The sequence below is a fragment of the Anarhichas minor genome, unplaced genomic scaffold, assembly GCF_050575085.1.
Source record: "Anarhichas minor isolate MPS153535 unplaced genomic scaffold, ASM5057508v1 ptg000014l, whole genome shotgun sequence".
In the NCBI taxonomy this organism is placed as follows: Eukaryota; Metazoa; Chordata; class Actinopteri; order Perciformes; family Anarhichadidae; genus Anarhichas; species Anarhichas minor.
In genome coordinates this window covers 9,864,651-9,879,118 of record NW_027466460.1, presented here as the reverse complement: position 1 = coordinate 9,879,118, position 14,468 = coordinate 9,864,651, and the positions used below count along the sequence as shown (strand labels likewise).

Sequence of the window (14,468 nt, the reverse complement as noted above, 5' to 3'; positions counted from 1 at the left end):
TCCTAATGAGTTAGACTATTCAAGTCATTCATTTAGCTAATTAATAACTTGATTAGCATGCAGTTTTTGTCAACATATTCATCTTTACATACAAATGAGGATGCAAAAGTCAGTTTCTAAATGTATTTATGCAAGAAGGTAATTCACAATGTAGAGTAGATAATCTATTTCCTCCATCCGGAATCTGTGTTGTAAAAGTAATGAGGCTGAAATAAAAAAGTATTTTCACTTTTTACTCAAAAGGTGTGTGCGCACATATTAAACAAACTTATCTGAAGTTTATTGAATGACAAAAGTAAAGAATAATATTCAGTAAATTGTTTTCATGCCACTACCAGACCAACTTTATAACATGAACATGATTCAATCTGGAACATCTTCTATTCTCTTTCTTCCGGCTCAGTTGAAACAACATTGGACACTGATGGGTTTGCTGCTGCTCATGTTTTTCACTGACCTGGAGTTCATCGCCCCCTGCTGGCGGAATCAGCAGCACAAACATGTCAACCATGTCAGCCACTGCGAACTCCGACTGGCCCACACCTACAAACAAAAAGACAGATTTAAGTCTCGCCACAGATCAGCAATGTGACAAAATACAACGCTTACTCTCACAGCAAATCAGACAAGAACAATAAGTAAATCAATGAAAACTAAATCCATAATAAAGAGCCCTGAGTTGAACGTTGCATCCTACATTTTCATGTATGAACAGGAGAAAAATAAAAGCAATTCACCGTATAAAAAAACAAAGAATGAAAAGAAAGTTTATGAACTTCCATAAACTTCATGTTCATCACACTGAATAGATTGTCAGAAAATGACAATTCCTATTTTTGTATTAAAAAAGGTGTATATTACAACAGCAAAAAACAACTTACCTACGGTCTCTACAAGGACAATGTCGTATCCCGCTCCCTCACAGAGAACAATGGCCTCATTAGTTGTTCTGGTGACTCCACCGAGTGTTCCTGAGGCCGGAGATGGCCTGATAAAGGCGTCCATGTCCCTGGAGAGTTCAGTCATACGAGTCTTATCACCCATCAGAGACCCTGCAACGAGAGGGATGAGTCAGGTTGTGTCATGAATTTAACATTCAGTAGAGTAAAAGTGCTGCATGAACATACATGAACTATTTAAATCTTTACACATTACCTTACAAGTTCACAAATAAATGTAATGTGCATTGTAAAGCACCCAAAAGCTTCATCAGAATCCTGATGACGATGATGCTGTGTTTACCTCCTGTAGTGCAGGAGGACGGGTCAACGGCCAGCACTGACACCTTATGTCCCCGTCCTGTTAACATCTTCCCCACCACCTCGATGAAGGTCGACTTCCCTGCTCCTGGAGGACCGGACAGACCTGAGAAATGAAAGCAATCCAATCAGCAACAACTGGCACCAAGGACGGGGTTTTCTCACTTAATACTTTGTAGAGACAACCGGTTTGTGTTGTGGAACATGAGGAACACTATATTTTGATAGGAAAACTTTTAAATGGGAATTTAAATTGGGGACAAATTCATTCACGACCAGCAACTCCTCCCAACAGCCTATATTGCTGTGGCCCTGTGTCAAACCCTTTTCTAAAGACATCAATCATTTAGCTTATATTGTGCTCACAGGTGTGCATTCCTAAATATAGTGTATTCATCAAATTACCACAAAGTAGGCCTAGGGCTATGTATAGCGTGCGTTACTGTACTTGATAGGACCTTGGAGGAGACGTGGTCTATACATACACTCAGTGGCCACTTCATTTGGTACACTTGTAAAATCTGATGCAATCCAATAAACAGCTCAGCCATAAACTCCACCTTTAAAAAGATGTTTAGTTTTGATTGACAGGGACAGAGAGGTATCAAGTTAACTACAGCATTAGAGTTTATTACTGAGGGAGTAGTTTGCGTTGAACCGGATTGCATTAAACTGAAAGGTGTTTCTAATGTTTTACCCCCCCTATGTATAAACATGAGGCGGGAAGAATATTAGAAACTTGTTTCAATATAATGTAGTCCAGTACAAGTTAAAAAAAAACTACTAATAAGTACAACCTCAATAATAAACATATATCAGACAGTGTAAACACAAACATTATAGTCTTACTAAATGCAGAATATGTGGCAGATCTGTTGTATTGGTGTACCTAGTGGTCAGGGTGTGTATAGTGTAGTTCAGTTCCCTTGGTGGTGTCTTCACAAAAAGCCCAGCTGAAAACAAACCACTTAAACACAGATCACACACCCACTCGGAAAGCCACTGGCTTCCCTCCATTACGGCTCTCCTGCTCCTTCCTGTAGGCCAGCACCCTCTGCAGCAGCACCTGGGCCAGCTCCTTTTTCCTGGGATGCTGGGTCTCCACCAGAGTGATGGACTCGGCCAGAGACGCCCGCTGTCCTCCGATCAGCCCTTCATACAGTTTGTCCAACAGTCTCTGCTCAGGCCCGCTCAGGTCCTGTATGTGCGACCCGAGGGCTGTGCTCACACCCCTCTTGTGCTGGCAGCTGGGACCAGGGATGGTGCTCTGGTAACAAGTGTGGGAACCAGTGAAGACCCTTTGGCGGAGGCAGCATGTCCTGGTGCCCGAGGGGACAGTGAATGAGGAGGGAAGAGAAGAGATGTGGGGGAGGAGGGAGAAGCCAAACCGTCGCATTTTATGGTAAATGTGGGGCATCTAGGAGGAGAGACAAGATGAAAAACTACGAGTCAGTGGTGGTTTTTACATTACATTACATTACAGTCATTTAGCAGACGCTTTCATCCAAAGCGACTTACAATAAGTGTATTCAACATCGGTCACCAGAAGTCATAAGTGCGTCTCCTTTTTTCAAACAAGCATCTAAAGAGCATAAACCAGAGCCAGTGCAGAAACAAACGAATGCAATAAGTGCCACAAACTAATACGAATACAGTAAGTGCAAGGGCTATTTTGCAAGAGCTATTTTTCAGCGTATTAACTATAATGTTTTATTATTTAAATGACAAAATGACGGAACCCTATTCTATCCCATATACACTTTGCGGTGACGTAACTTCCAGACAGCAACACAAGTTGCAGTTTTAAGGTATTTTCCGTTGGACTTCAAGCTAACATTATGTGAACGCGACGTTTTCCCCGCCCTGCGAGCGTAAACACAGTTGTTACAAATACAGCTAATTAAAACACTTGTTGAAAAAACCAAAATTGTTTGAAATGAGAATTCAGGCTGACCTCGTCCCAGCTGCATGGAGGTGTGTTACAGGTTACATGTCAACGGTCCACTCATCCTCTTCCTGTTTCCGGTGACGTAGGGCACCGCTTCCGACACACGGTTCCGTCGATTCATTGACGCAATGAAAAATATCTTTAAACTCTATGATTGAACACATCTATAGAGAGTATTTTGAACGATGTTTGTAAAATATATGTAAACGTTATGAGTCGTTTATGTAAAGTATTAAGTAAACATTAAACTCCAATGACAGTGGATACATTTAGCCAGTAGGTGGTAGCAGAGGTTAATTTTCCCTAAACATGTAGCAATATCTTGTGACCCCCAGATGTATTTATAACCAGGCACCTCTAAAATGTTAAAGGACTGTGTATCACTGTGGGCTGCAGAGTGTTTTGGACAATTTCTCTTAACATTAATGATAATAATGCATGATATGTGGAGTGGAAAAAATGCTCCATTTTAAATATTTACATCCCAATAAGAATCATAAAGGCAAATCAGACTTTAGACCAGAGGGTTATCTCGTTTGTAATTCATTACACTCAATATTAGCAGCTTTATGCAGACTGGACTCAATAGAAAGAAAACAAAGTAAAGAAGTACACTCAGCAAGTTTACAGACACGTTATCATACTCAAAGTTCTTCACTTTATGTGTTGTGTTTAACGTTCACCTAAACTTGAGGATACTTTTCGTCTACATTTTAATTATTAATATTCACTAAACATGTGCAGCACACACAAGACTATGGGATTTACATGTCCATTTATATTGGGATACAATTTACTAACACAACCTGATCTTAGTAGACTTGTTTAGTCAGCATTTCCACTGCAGCTGAACAACACACTTGTCCATACAATAAGTGTTTTGTCGTAAAGGAAGCTCTGGATGTACTGCTGGAACTTTGAGTCTCTGCGAAAAGAGTAAATAAATAATTGTTAAAATAATTAAGTTAGGAAGAAAAAACAAAACAAAAACTCTTAATAAATTTGTGATTTTCTATGTATAAACAGGTGTAAAATACTGAATGTCGCTCATTCACACAATAGCAAACATTACTTTCTCTTTACATGATAAATTAGTTTATATTTGGTCACTTTATTTCTCAGTCAGAAGCTCATACTTACCTCCAGCTCAGGTGGTTTCAGGCATTTCTAAATAAGTGCATATTGCATGGATAATCAGTACGTAGCTAGTTTAAGCAATCTCATAGTGGCACATTGTTTCCTTTGTCTTTATATTACAATTTATTTTAGAAAAAATAAATGAAACCACAAATTACGATGGGAAATGGATCCATTAAAATCAATTTTAAAGGACCATAGTGCAAGACAAATATGCAATATGCAGGGTATACGAACACTCACCAACACTTTAAGTCAGACATTCAGAGTCTCTAGTCCACCTGACGTGCCTCTCTGTGGAATTTGGGAGAAACATGCAAAATCTTGGGAGGCAACAGCACTAACCACTGTGCAACCATACCACCCACGTCATGTACAGTCAGATGGAACTCCTGCACGCACAAACACACACACACACACACACATTTAAGTCAGTGATTTCCAGGGTAGCTTCCTGGAAAATTGTTGTAAGTGTTCTAGGATTGTCACAATGTGCCCCATAAAACAAAAGGGGAACACATCATTTCATGCATTTTCCTGCAATTTACTGGAAAATGCAATCATGCTTAACATTAGAGCAGTTGGCTTTCAGATGCACTTGTAATTGTTGTGCCTCCCTAATTGAAGGTCTACGTCCATATGCACACAACACACGCACACACACGCACACACACACACACACACAAAGTGGTTGACGTTTTCAAAAGTCCCCGACAATACCATGATGCATATTTTCTTTGCATGGGTGGCCTGTAATTAAATAGACAGGGCACAAAAAAAACACATGCCCTGACACAGCGTTCATAAAAGAGACAGACATATTGGAAGTATTGAAACAAATTTATTGAATCTTCCAGTAGAGGCTTGATATTCATGGAATAAAACTGCTTTTCTGGGAGTTTTACTGAGCAAAAACACAAAGAAGGAGAAAAACTAAAACAAAACAAAGAGGCAATGTGTGAAAGTGCAGACAGACAACAGAAAACATGTTCGAAAAATACAAAAAGAATGTAAAGAGTAATACAGTTCAACAGCAAAGAGGATTGCTCAAAGCATAAAATAACTGAATGGCAAAAATCTGCATTTAATAAAAAAGAAAAATCATATTAGGCCATCTGTAACTGATACCCTTTTCTCAGTCAACAATTAAAATTTGAACGCTCAACATTTTCCCATAACAGTCATCTAACATGTTTTGCTCAGTTGATGTAAAAAGAGAATGGGGAGTCACTGAAATATTTATGTCCTCAATGTGACTCCGTATTTGACACATTTGATTTCGCTGCAGAGTATACAGCAATGGACAAACTAAAATGCACTTGTATTTGCCTCTGCTTCATGATCTGTGTTCAGCTACCAGTCTTAAATGTGTAACACTACACTAACCAAACTATGCTTTGCAAAAAACCAGACTGCACAGCACATATTCTAATAGTGAATATATCTAAACACTATTCTTTTTTCTTAAAATTCATTTGAAACACGAGTGTAACACAAGATGAGCAACATTTAAACATTAGTTGTTTTTTTTCGGAATAGTCTGAAATGCCCTTTTAAGTGCCATGCCCCACACTAAACCCCACTCTTAACTCTCAAACTTGCCCTCTGATTATTTGTCATGATCTCTGATATGGGATTTTATTCATACAACAACTTTGTACTGCTTTAATATTTCAGCCAAAAAAAAGAACACTTTGAAGAAACGACATTCTTGTTGAAGTATCTGGAGATGATTACAATTTTTCAGTCATACTGGTCAAGTCCCTGCTAGCTTTTTACATGTCGTAAGTACATTTCATGCCAACCTCATTGCAGTCAGGTAGCAGACAGCAGCCGACTGCAATTTTGGTGGAATGTCCCATAATTATTGTAACTACACAAGTATATCTGGATTTCAGAGGGAATATTTATATGAAAACTAGTAATGAGTCAGAATAATAGAACAATGAAAAAGAGACATTGTTGGAGCAAGATCAGGGAGGATACTTGCGTCATGATGAGTATGATGGTCTGATTATTACAGTTGGTCACAAAGATCAAGTATCTTCCAGTTGCATCACGCTCACTTTGCTTACTCCTCTCCCAGACTGTAAATGTGCCCAATTCAGACATCCTTCAAGTAGAGAACAAACCAATTTTAACAACTCGCCCAGCCCTACTTGTCCCAGATCAGCTTGTGTTTCAGTCAAAATGTCAATCAGTTATCGGAAAAGGCAGGCTGGCTGAACCACAAGCCGATCTGTGACCCTATTCTTGCTACTTAGACCAAAATGCTGGGCTATGGACAGCCACGGGGCTGAGGACAGTGAAGCCTAGGAGACGGAGGATATAGGGTTGTGCGGGGAGCCCATCTGGGTTAGCACCTTATCCAACCACTGCAAGGGACCATGCAGGTGGATCTCAATCCAGCAGGGTGTGCTGGTCACATCCTGGCGGTGGTACTCTGCTCCCCAACCCTGGAACACATGAAAACACATCATTTAGAATTCATGCCACACCACTGTACAAGTTCTTGTTCTACTTGCTCCGAATTTTAGACTGTCGAGTGCTAGTGTTGTGTTCTGCTTGAGTACATGTTAATATTTTACATCAGGATGTCGCATGGAAACGTTGATATTTATACCCAATTAAAAAAAAAAGGCAATTTGAATATCTGATCTGTTTTTTCTGATGTAATCTTTGTTTGTATTGATTTTCACTTACAACAAAACTACAAGAAAAGATGAAAACAGTTTTTATCTTTTCATCTAACTAACAGTTAAAAAGGTGCATCAAGTAATAGAAAGTGAGGAGAAAACACAAATGAACAATTTATTCCATTGTGCACCAAAAAACAATACTTTAACTGCAGTGTTTGCAGTGCAAATGTAATTTCAAATTCAGATTTTTGTGATTTTTTAAAATCCAATGTTCACCTAATTAAACATTTATAAATTCCCAGATTTCTTTAAAAAAATAAATAAAAAATAAACATGATGATACTAAGTATTAACAGTGACTCAATTGTAAAAGGTAAGTCAGTCTATACTGTAGGAAGGTGAATATTAGCATTAGACAATCCAAAAATGTCATATTGCTGAATCTGATCAGCTCACCTTAACGAAACTCATGCGGATGGTGCACATCTTTGTGAGCTCATAAACAGCCTCGAAGCCGTGGTTGACGGACTGGGCCAGCAGCTCAGCAAACTCCTGGTTGTTGAAAATCTTCAGGCTGCAGCCGCTGGGAATCTTACACACAGTCGTGGGATGGAAGCCGTGGTGGTAGTTACAGTTACGACTCTGGACGAAGATACTGCTATCACTCAGACATTCTGCGTACACCTCCCCACCAACATAATACAGATGGACACCTGAGAGGAAGCAGGAGAGAATTTAATGTTGGTCACCGGGAGAAGCAGACCTGTCGTGTCACTTTCATCAGCAAAAACGTATCTTAAAACCAATACACTAAAATGTTTACTCAATTTGTTGTAATTGTTCCTATTGACAACATTAATTGATTTAGTCCCGTCTGCTGACAGTCCGTGCATTGCAGTCATTGACCGGCTCTCCGTACTGCACCTTTGCCGATGTGCCGCCGGGTGTTCTCAATGGTGGAGTTGCGGTTGACGTTGGAGAGCAGGCCGAGGCAAAATCGGTTGCGGTTGTTGGAGGGATCTGTGAAGCCATCGACGAGCACGCTGGTGGAGGACGCCTGGAACGCCTCTCCGACACGATTGTTGAGCTCGTAGTAAACAATAGAGCACCAGTGCTTGGGTTCCTCATAGGCCACGGGCTGCACATCTGCACAGGAAACACATTAACAGGTCAAAGGGGTGAGCTGAGTACACTGAACACGCAGAGACAGACGCAGACGCATTTAATGCACATTTAAGACTCCTCAGAGCAGACTCCTGTACAGACAAGCTGCCAGGAGCCGCTGATGCCAGCTGTAAATCTTACTCATCCGCACAATTATTTCTGGCAAATTGTCCCCAATAGCCCATTAACGATGATTAGAATAAATATATAGGACCCACTGGCTACATTTGTATACATTTATGCTGACCAAAATCAATGCAGATGCATCCTAAAGTATGCCCACTGTCTGAGGTCTGTGTGCCAGCCTTTATTGAGCAGAAAAACAGTCAATAGACGGTGCCTGGCCATGCTCTCTGAGCCAGTGCCAGCTGGCCTCACCCACTCTGAGAGAGAGGAATAAATCATGTTTATCTAAGCACATACTGTACTTCTCCTAAACTTCCTGTAGCATGGCACTGGCTAGCAGGTGTGTTTTGTCTGTCCCCTTCCCAGAATTGGCCCACAATAGAACCCTGCTCCCCTGTTCAGGATGCAGCTTGTGGAAAACCAAATTCCCACTTTCAGCAAACATTTGAACAGCTCTTCCCACTACTGCTGTCACCATGTGTGGGCAGAATTGCTGGGCCTTCAGTGCATGATCATAAAACCAGTAGAAATATGTTGTTGGTCATGTGTGGGAAACTAAAGTTCATAGTTCAGCAGTTATTCCAATGTGTGGCGGGTCAAATTGTATTTCACCTGCATAGTGTGTTAGTGCAGCAATTAAAAATGTAACCATTAAAGAGAAGGATTGGTTTATTAAGACAACTTCCTTCTCTTTACAGGCATCATTCGGTCAGCAAGAGAAACAGCTCTCAATCAGATATTCAGCTGCTAGTTAAACAAAAAAAACAATTGTCGTGGCAGGTTGTGTGGGAATAAAAAAAGCTGTTTTGTCTTTACACGTAGAGCATCCTGCTCAGCTATCGGGCTTTGCTTTTATTATCTTATGTGAGATGAGGACAAAAATCCTTGTATCCATGTATTGTGTGTATGCCTTGTAATTAAAACAAAAACGGCTACAAAATGTGCAATAATCGCATCAAAATAATTACGGCGATAGTCTATGAATGAATAAATATACTGTAGTCTATGACAACATATAGGCCTAAAATAAAATACATGGCTTTGTTGAGACTGTCTCCTCCGCTGCGTTTCAGCACCCGGGACAGCACACACACACGCGTGCACACACACACACACACACACACACACACACACACACACACACATGCACCCTCTACACACAACAAACAGCTATCTGTCTGAGAATAACTCATAGTAATTAAGTTGATGCATCATGAATATTGCAAGATAACTATTCCTTCTTTTACGGGCTATTTGAGATGTTTGGGGTAATGCCTATACATTAATTTAAACAAAAATAAAACGATGCATTTAAAAACTGATTTAGACGTCGAAGCTTCAAATTCGGGTCAGCCTTAGGAGTCACCCTTTAAATGGGATGGCTCTGGACTCTGTGCAGTGTGCTCTATTACGTACTCATGAATGCACGGTTCACATGTGTCTCCAGCACAATAAAGCCAAAACCACATAGTCGAGAGAGCAGCAATTATTGCACCACATTTCGGTTCCCAAAGTTGCAGGTAATTAGTGAATCTTATTGGTAACGAGTTTCAAGCCATTACCACCAGCAGAGATGACATAAGGCCTAGCTTTTAAAGACCTCGTAAAAACTGCTCTGAGGCCTGTCTTAATTTGTTGAGGCTTTGAGCTTCCCATGGGCTCGCACCCACAGACAGAACCTCGCTGTCAGCTAGCAGATCCTTTCCACCAACTGTTCAGGTTTTATCTGACAGGATATGGCATACAAACTCATCCGAGGTTTTCCTTACTTTTTTGCATTTGGAGGTTGACCACAAGACAGAAAAAATAAAACTTAAAGAAAAAACTTTCCAGAACTCTTTGCACTTGCAGATCAAGGGAAGCAGGTGCTGACAGCTTTATGTGGATGATATCACTGTGAACACAAGGACGGGTGTATGCGTGTGTGAGATAGCGACTGCCATGGTTACCTGGCCGGTTGTTACTCTCTAGAGGCAAAGCTGGAACCAGGAGGTTGGTGTCCATTGGCTGGGGACAATCCTGAGTCATCTGCTCCTCTGGGGGCATGTAGGCAGGAGGGGGTGTCTCTGCATCAGGAAGGAGGCAAAAACAAAGAGCAGTGAAGTGAGTTGTTGTCCGGCACTGAGGAAAAGTGGAAGACAAGTTCAGTGTTGAATCTCACCTGGCATTTGGAATGGACTGCTGGGGTCAGAGCTGGATGGTGACTGAGGGAAGGTGGCGCTGCTGCTGCCACTTCCCGGCGAGTTTGGGTAGCTGTTTACCGGTGAAGTGGGGAAAGCGGGGGGCATTGTGTTGGCCTGAGTGAAGGATTCTGGGAAGGTGGCATTCTGCGGCATGTGCGGCTCGTTCTGTTGTAGAGGGTTGCGGAAGCGAGGCAGCATTGTGTGCTTGGCGTTGAACTCACTGTTCCTCGGTACCAACACAGGGGGCAGCACTGAAGAGGGAGAAAGACATCGAAATTGTTAAAACAGGAAATGCTTTGATGCACCACAAGTTCTTTGACCAAAATGTTTTTTCTGTGTGTAGAGATTCTTTAAATCCATCAGAACGACATTCCACTAATAAGTCAAACCAAACATTTTTTTAACAGTGAGCACTATTACTATGATTTAATAAACTTATCGGCTTTTTTCTCTCCCTTCTGATGAGGGCTGGGTGATACAATGCCATAAACTGTGAGACAATATAGTTTGTCAACTGTCAGATTTGGCCGAACTGTTTTTTTTGCCATCGTAGGCAATGTTGTAAATCAAAGAGCTGTTTCAAGGCAATATACAATTTTCATATCATTTATTCTATTTTGTTTCCTACCTTTATCTTTGAGTGTCTTCACGTTATTGTTCTGTGATTTATGTGACCTGGCTGCTGGGGTAATTGACCATTGGCTTTAACAAAGAAGACAAAACAAATCTATACAAACTCAAAAAGAACTAAGTTATTTGATTCCAACATAGTAAAAAAAACAAATCTTTCCTGCACTCGCCATGTTGCTACGTTCTTAACGCAGATGTCTCTGCAATTTTGTAAATGTCAGCTTCCTGCCTGTTGATCTTAGCCAGCGGCATTTGGTCCAGACTCTCAGGTTTCTGATCTGAAAGGACATTTTGAGGCAGGCCATTCTTGAGGAATTTATCACTTGGGGTAAATAAATATCCTGGCTGATGTGAGGGCTATTCAGGTGCAGTGCATACAAACTACAGAGATACGCCCCACTTGTGTCTATAAATACCTGCGCAGATAAATAAAGCTGGTGCTGAAATTTTAACTGGGGGCCCACACTGCTGTCAGTGTTGCTGCAGGTAGCCCAGGTAGCCCATGTGTGCTGCAGCAGGCCAATGCATCAATGTTCAAAGCTTATATGTGGAGCAGGTGTTTGGTTGAATATTACAGGGAGATTGACAGGATGTGTGTGTGTCGGCGGGTGGTGTTAGGGGAGAAGGGGAGGGGGTAATGTGGACAGACAGGTGCTGTGGGGTTTAATCACCTTAACCCTCCGTCTTCCACCCGCTGCTAAAACAAAAAGTGTGCAAGGCAGGCAACAACTCTTTCCTCCCATTGTGTGTGGGTGACCGGCTTCCTGTTCCAGCCATCCTCGGAGAAACTGCGTGCAGTCGTGTGTGTGTGTGTGTATATCCTGGTTTTTGTAACATGTGTGTGTGTGTGACTGTGTGTCTACATGTGTGCATAAACGTAAAAAATAAAAAGGCCAGCAGCACAGACCATGCCCAAAACAAAGCCCTCATTCTCCCCTAGATGGAATTTCCTGCCCCACACGCACACATGAAAGAACACACACACACACACACACACTGTTGGCCCTTTACACACTTAGCACTCTGCACACAGCTGTTTGTATCTTGTCAGCTGACCCTCATTTTCTATTTAGTAAGGGGCCAAGTAGTGTTTGATTTGTCTTTTTTCTGCTCTACCTTTGCAGTGAAGGCGCTGGAATCTTTTTTATGTCTCTTCTGGCATTGTTAGATAAACATAGTTTTGTTGGAAAGCCTATTCTGATTTTAGTTAGTTTTTTTAAAAATGAGTCTTTTATATCATATTATTGGAGTTGGTTTTGTCAATTTCATTATGAACATTTTATATATTTGTAATTTGATGATTTTAATTTGCTGACTTGTGTGAAGTAACTTGGGTTTAAAGGTCCCGTGTTGCAGAAAGTGAGATTTCCAAGTCTTTTTGATTGATAAAGCAGGTCTAGGTGCTATATAAAAATGGTGAAATTATCAAACAAATCAATCCACACAAAAATGCACACAGCCTGTATTCAGAAACTGTGCTTTTAAACGAGCCGTCAGGACTTCCAAAAGGTGATGTCATTTTGAAAAGATGAAGACTTTCATAAAACAGATACTGTAAGAGATTCAGGGGGGGGGGTGGGAAGAGTTAAATAAATGACCTGCGTAAGACATTCAAGAAAATTCAAGAACTTCAGGCTCAAAAATGGGGATGTTGCGATCACAGTAAATTGTATGTGTCTGAACCACTAGGACACCAGGATGTCAAATGTTAAGACAAATTCAGAAATTCTTTCTATGGATTATGACTCACTCTTATGTAAGGTAACAAAAGGAATGCCATGACTAAATGTATATAAGTGATTGTGGTTTAATAATATCACTGACGATGTGGCTGATGCACTTAATAAGGTCAGTGTTGGCCCTGATAGGATCGGTATATCCCTAATTATTTCAGGACCGTATCACTCACCTGGACTGTCCACTCGTTTGTAGTGGTAGGGGTTGATGCACACATCCTTCTGTTTGGAGCCAAAGGGGTACTCGCAGCACTCCAGGGCCTTCAGCTCGTGGTGGGACTGCAGGTCGGGCCAGCGCCACACCCGGCAATAAATGACATGCGGCAGACCTTTCCTATGGGACACCTGCAGCCGTCCATCCAGGGAGCGGGGGATTGTCACACAGTTACTGAGCTGACCCGGGCAGCTGAGAGCCTTCTCCAGCTCCTCCATGGCCCCCTTCTTCTTTTTCAGTTTCTTAACCAGAGCATCCACGGCCTTCTCCGCCCATTTCTCTTCCTCGTCTCCCTGCTTCCAACCCAGCAGCCGTTTGACCGCCGGGCTGGTGAAGGAGAAGAGCGAGGTGACGTTCATGTTGGACAAAACCGCCCTCCTCCCCTCTCCTTTCTGTCCAAAAGACGTGTGAGAGCAGCGGTGGTGGACAGTCTAGTCTTACAAAAGAAAGGGTGAAAAGAGCGTCTGTCCTTTTGGAGTTTCAGATCATCCTCAGCTTCAGCGACGTAAGATCAGATCCTCTTGACAGTCACTTGGCTAGAAGAAAAGGAGAGTTAGGTTAGCATCTATGAGTAACAATCTCTACCAAAAGAGATTTCAAACACACTTCTGCAGATCAGTCCTGCTTGCTGGGTCCTTTCTCTGACAAAGTTGTAGCAACTATGGTGCACATGAACCTCTCCTCCCTTTTTGCCTCACAAGCAGCACTGACGTCTCACCATAAAATAGCTATTACAACCCTTGATGAGGCAATGATGTCACCATTATAGCCGTTATGGCCACGTCTGTCACGGCTTCTGGGAAGCTGGCAGAGGAGTCACGACGGACTCCCTCCTGTGACCGTCCGCCCCAACCAGGCATTCTCCAGATAGCTTCCTGTCCGTATGGCTTGTCACATTACCACCACTCACTAATGCCATTTACAGTAAAGGACTTCGCATACAGTATGTGGCCTACACAACCTGTTGGAATTTGTCCTGCAGGTTTAACGCCTGATTCACTTTGCAGACATGTATATTCATTCACAGGATAAATCTGCCATCATCTTTTTCATGCTGTAAGCTGAGTAGCAGCTCAAATTCATTGGCCAATAAATCAGTAAGTACTGAAAAATACAATTATTCCATTTTCAATAAAATGACTCAAATAATTTAGTCCTTAGACTGTTTAAATGGAATTACATCGCTTGGCAGCCGCTTGGGTCCCTGTTTACTTCATGTCAGCTTATATCATGCACATACACTGCAACGGGAAATTAACTGGGACACATTTGGACTTCGAACTGATCTATAATATGTAAGGAAATGTCCCTCCCAATTTTCCAGGGCCAGATTTACAGCGATTTAGCGTAAAACAGATAAAGGCAGCAAATCCTCCCATTTGAGAAGCTAGATTGATTTAGAGAGATTTAAAAGACTCCGAAATCATAATAG

At 41.6% G+C, this 14,468-nt stretch overlaps 2 protein-coding genes across 4 annotated transcripts in view; both read right to left on the bottom strand.

Annotated features, from left to right (window-relative positions):
• mmaa (metabolism of cobalamin associated A) overlaps positions 1-3,285 on the bottom strand; it is a 49,350-nt gene extending 46,065 nt beyond the window's left edge. For both annotated transcript variants that reach the window (XM_076091403.1, XM_076091402.1), the window contains exons 1-5: positions 3,214-3,285; positions 2,247-2,676; positions 1,243-1,365; positions 882-1,052; positions 458-543 (exon numbers count right to left, since the gene is read on the bottom strand). In XM_076091403.1, coding sequence (XP_075947518.1) covers positions 458-543; positions 882-1,052; positions 1,243-1,365; positions 2,247-2,676 — 810 coding nt within the window. In that variant the 5' untranslated portion in view covers positions 3,214-3,285. The remainder of the gene's footprint in view (positions 1-457; positions 544-881; positions 1,053-1,242; positions 1,366-2,246; positions 2,677-3,213) is intronic.
• A 2,989-nt stretch (positions 3,286-6,274) lies between these two features.
• Positions 6,275-13,395, bottom strand: smad1 (SMAD family member 1). 2 transcript variants are annotated; one of them, XM_076091922.1, is made up of 6 exons: positions 12,996-13,395; positions 10,435-10,707; positions 10,223-10,339; positions 7,908-8,129; positions 7,440-7,696; positions 6,275-6,800 (listed from the first exon to the last, which is right to left on the bottom strand). In XM_076091922.1, exons 1-6 carry the CDS (start codon positions 13,393-13,395, stop codon positions 6,657-6,659), a joined length of 1,413 nt encoding a protein of 470 aa, XP_075948037.1. In that variant the 3' UTR covers positions 6,275-6,656. The 2 variants fall into 2 exon arrangements, with proteins under 2 accessions (XP_075948037.1, XP_075948038.1); XM_076091923.1 differs by lacking the exon at positions 10,223-10,339.
• Between the last annotated feature and the right edge of the window lie 1,073 nt (positions 13,396-14,468).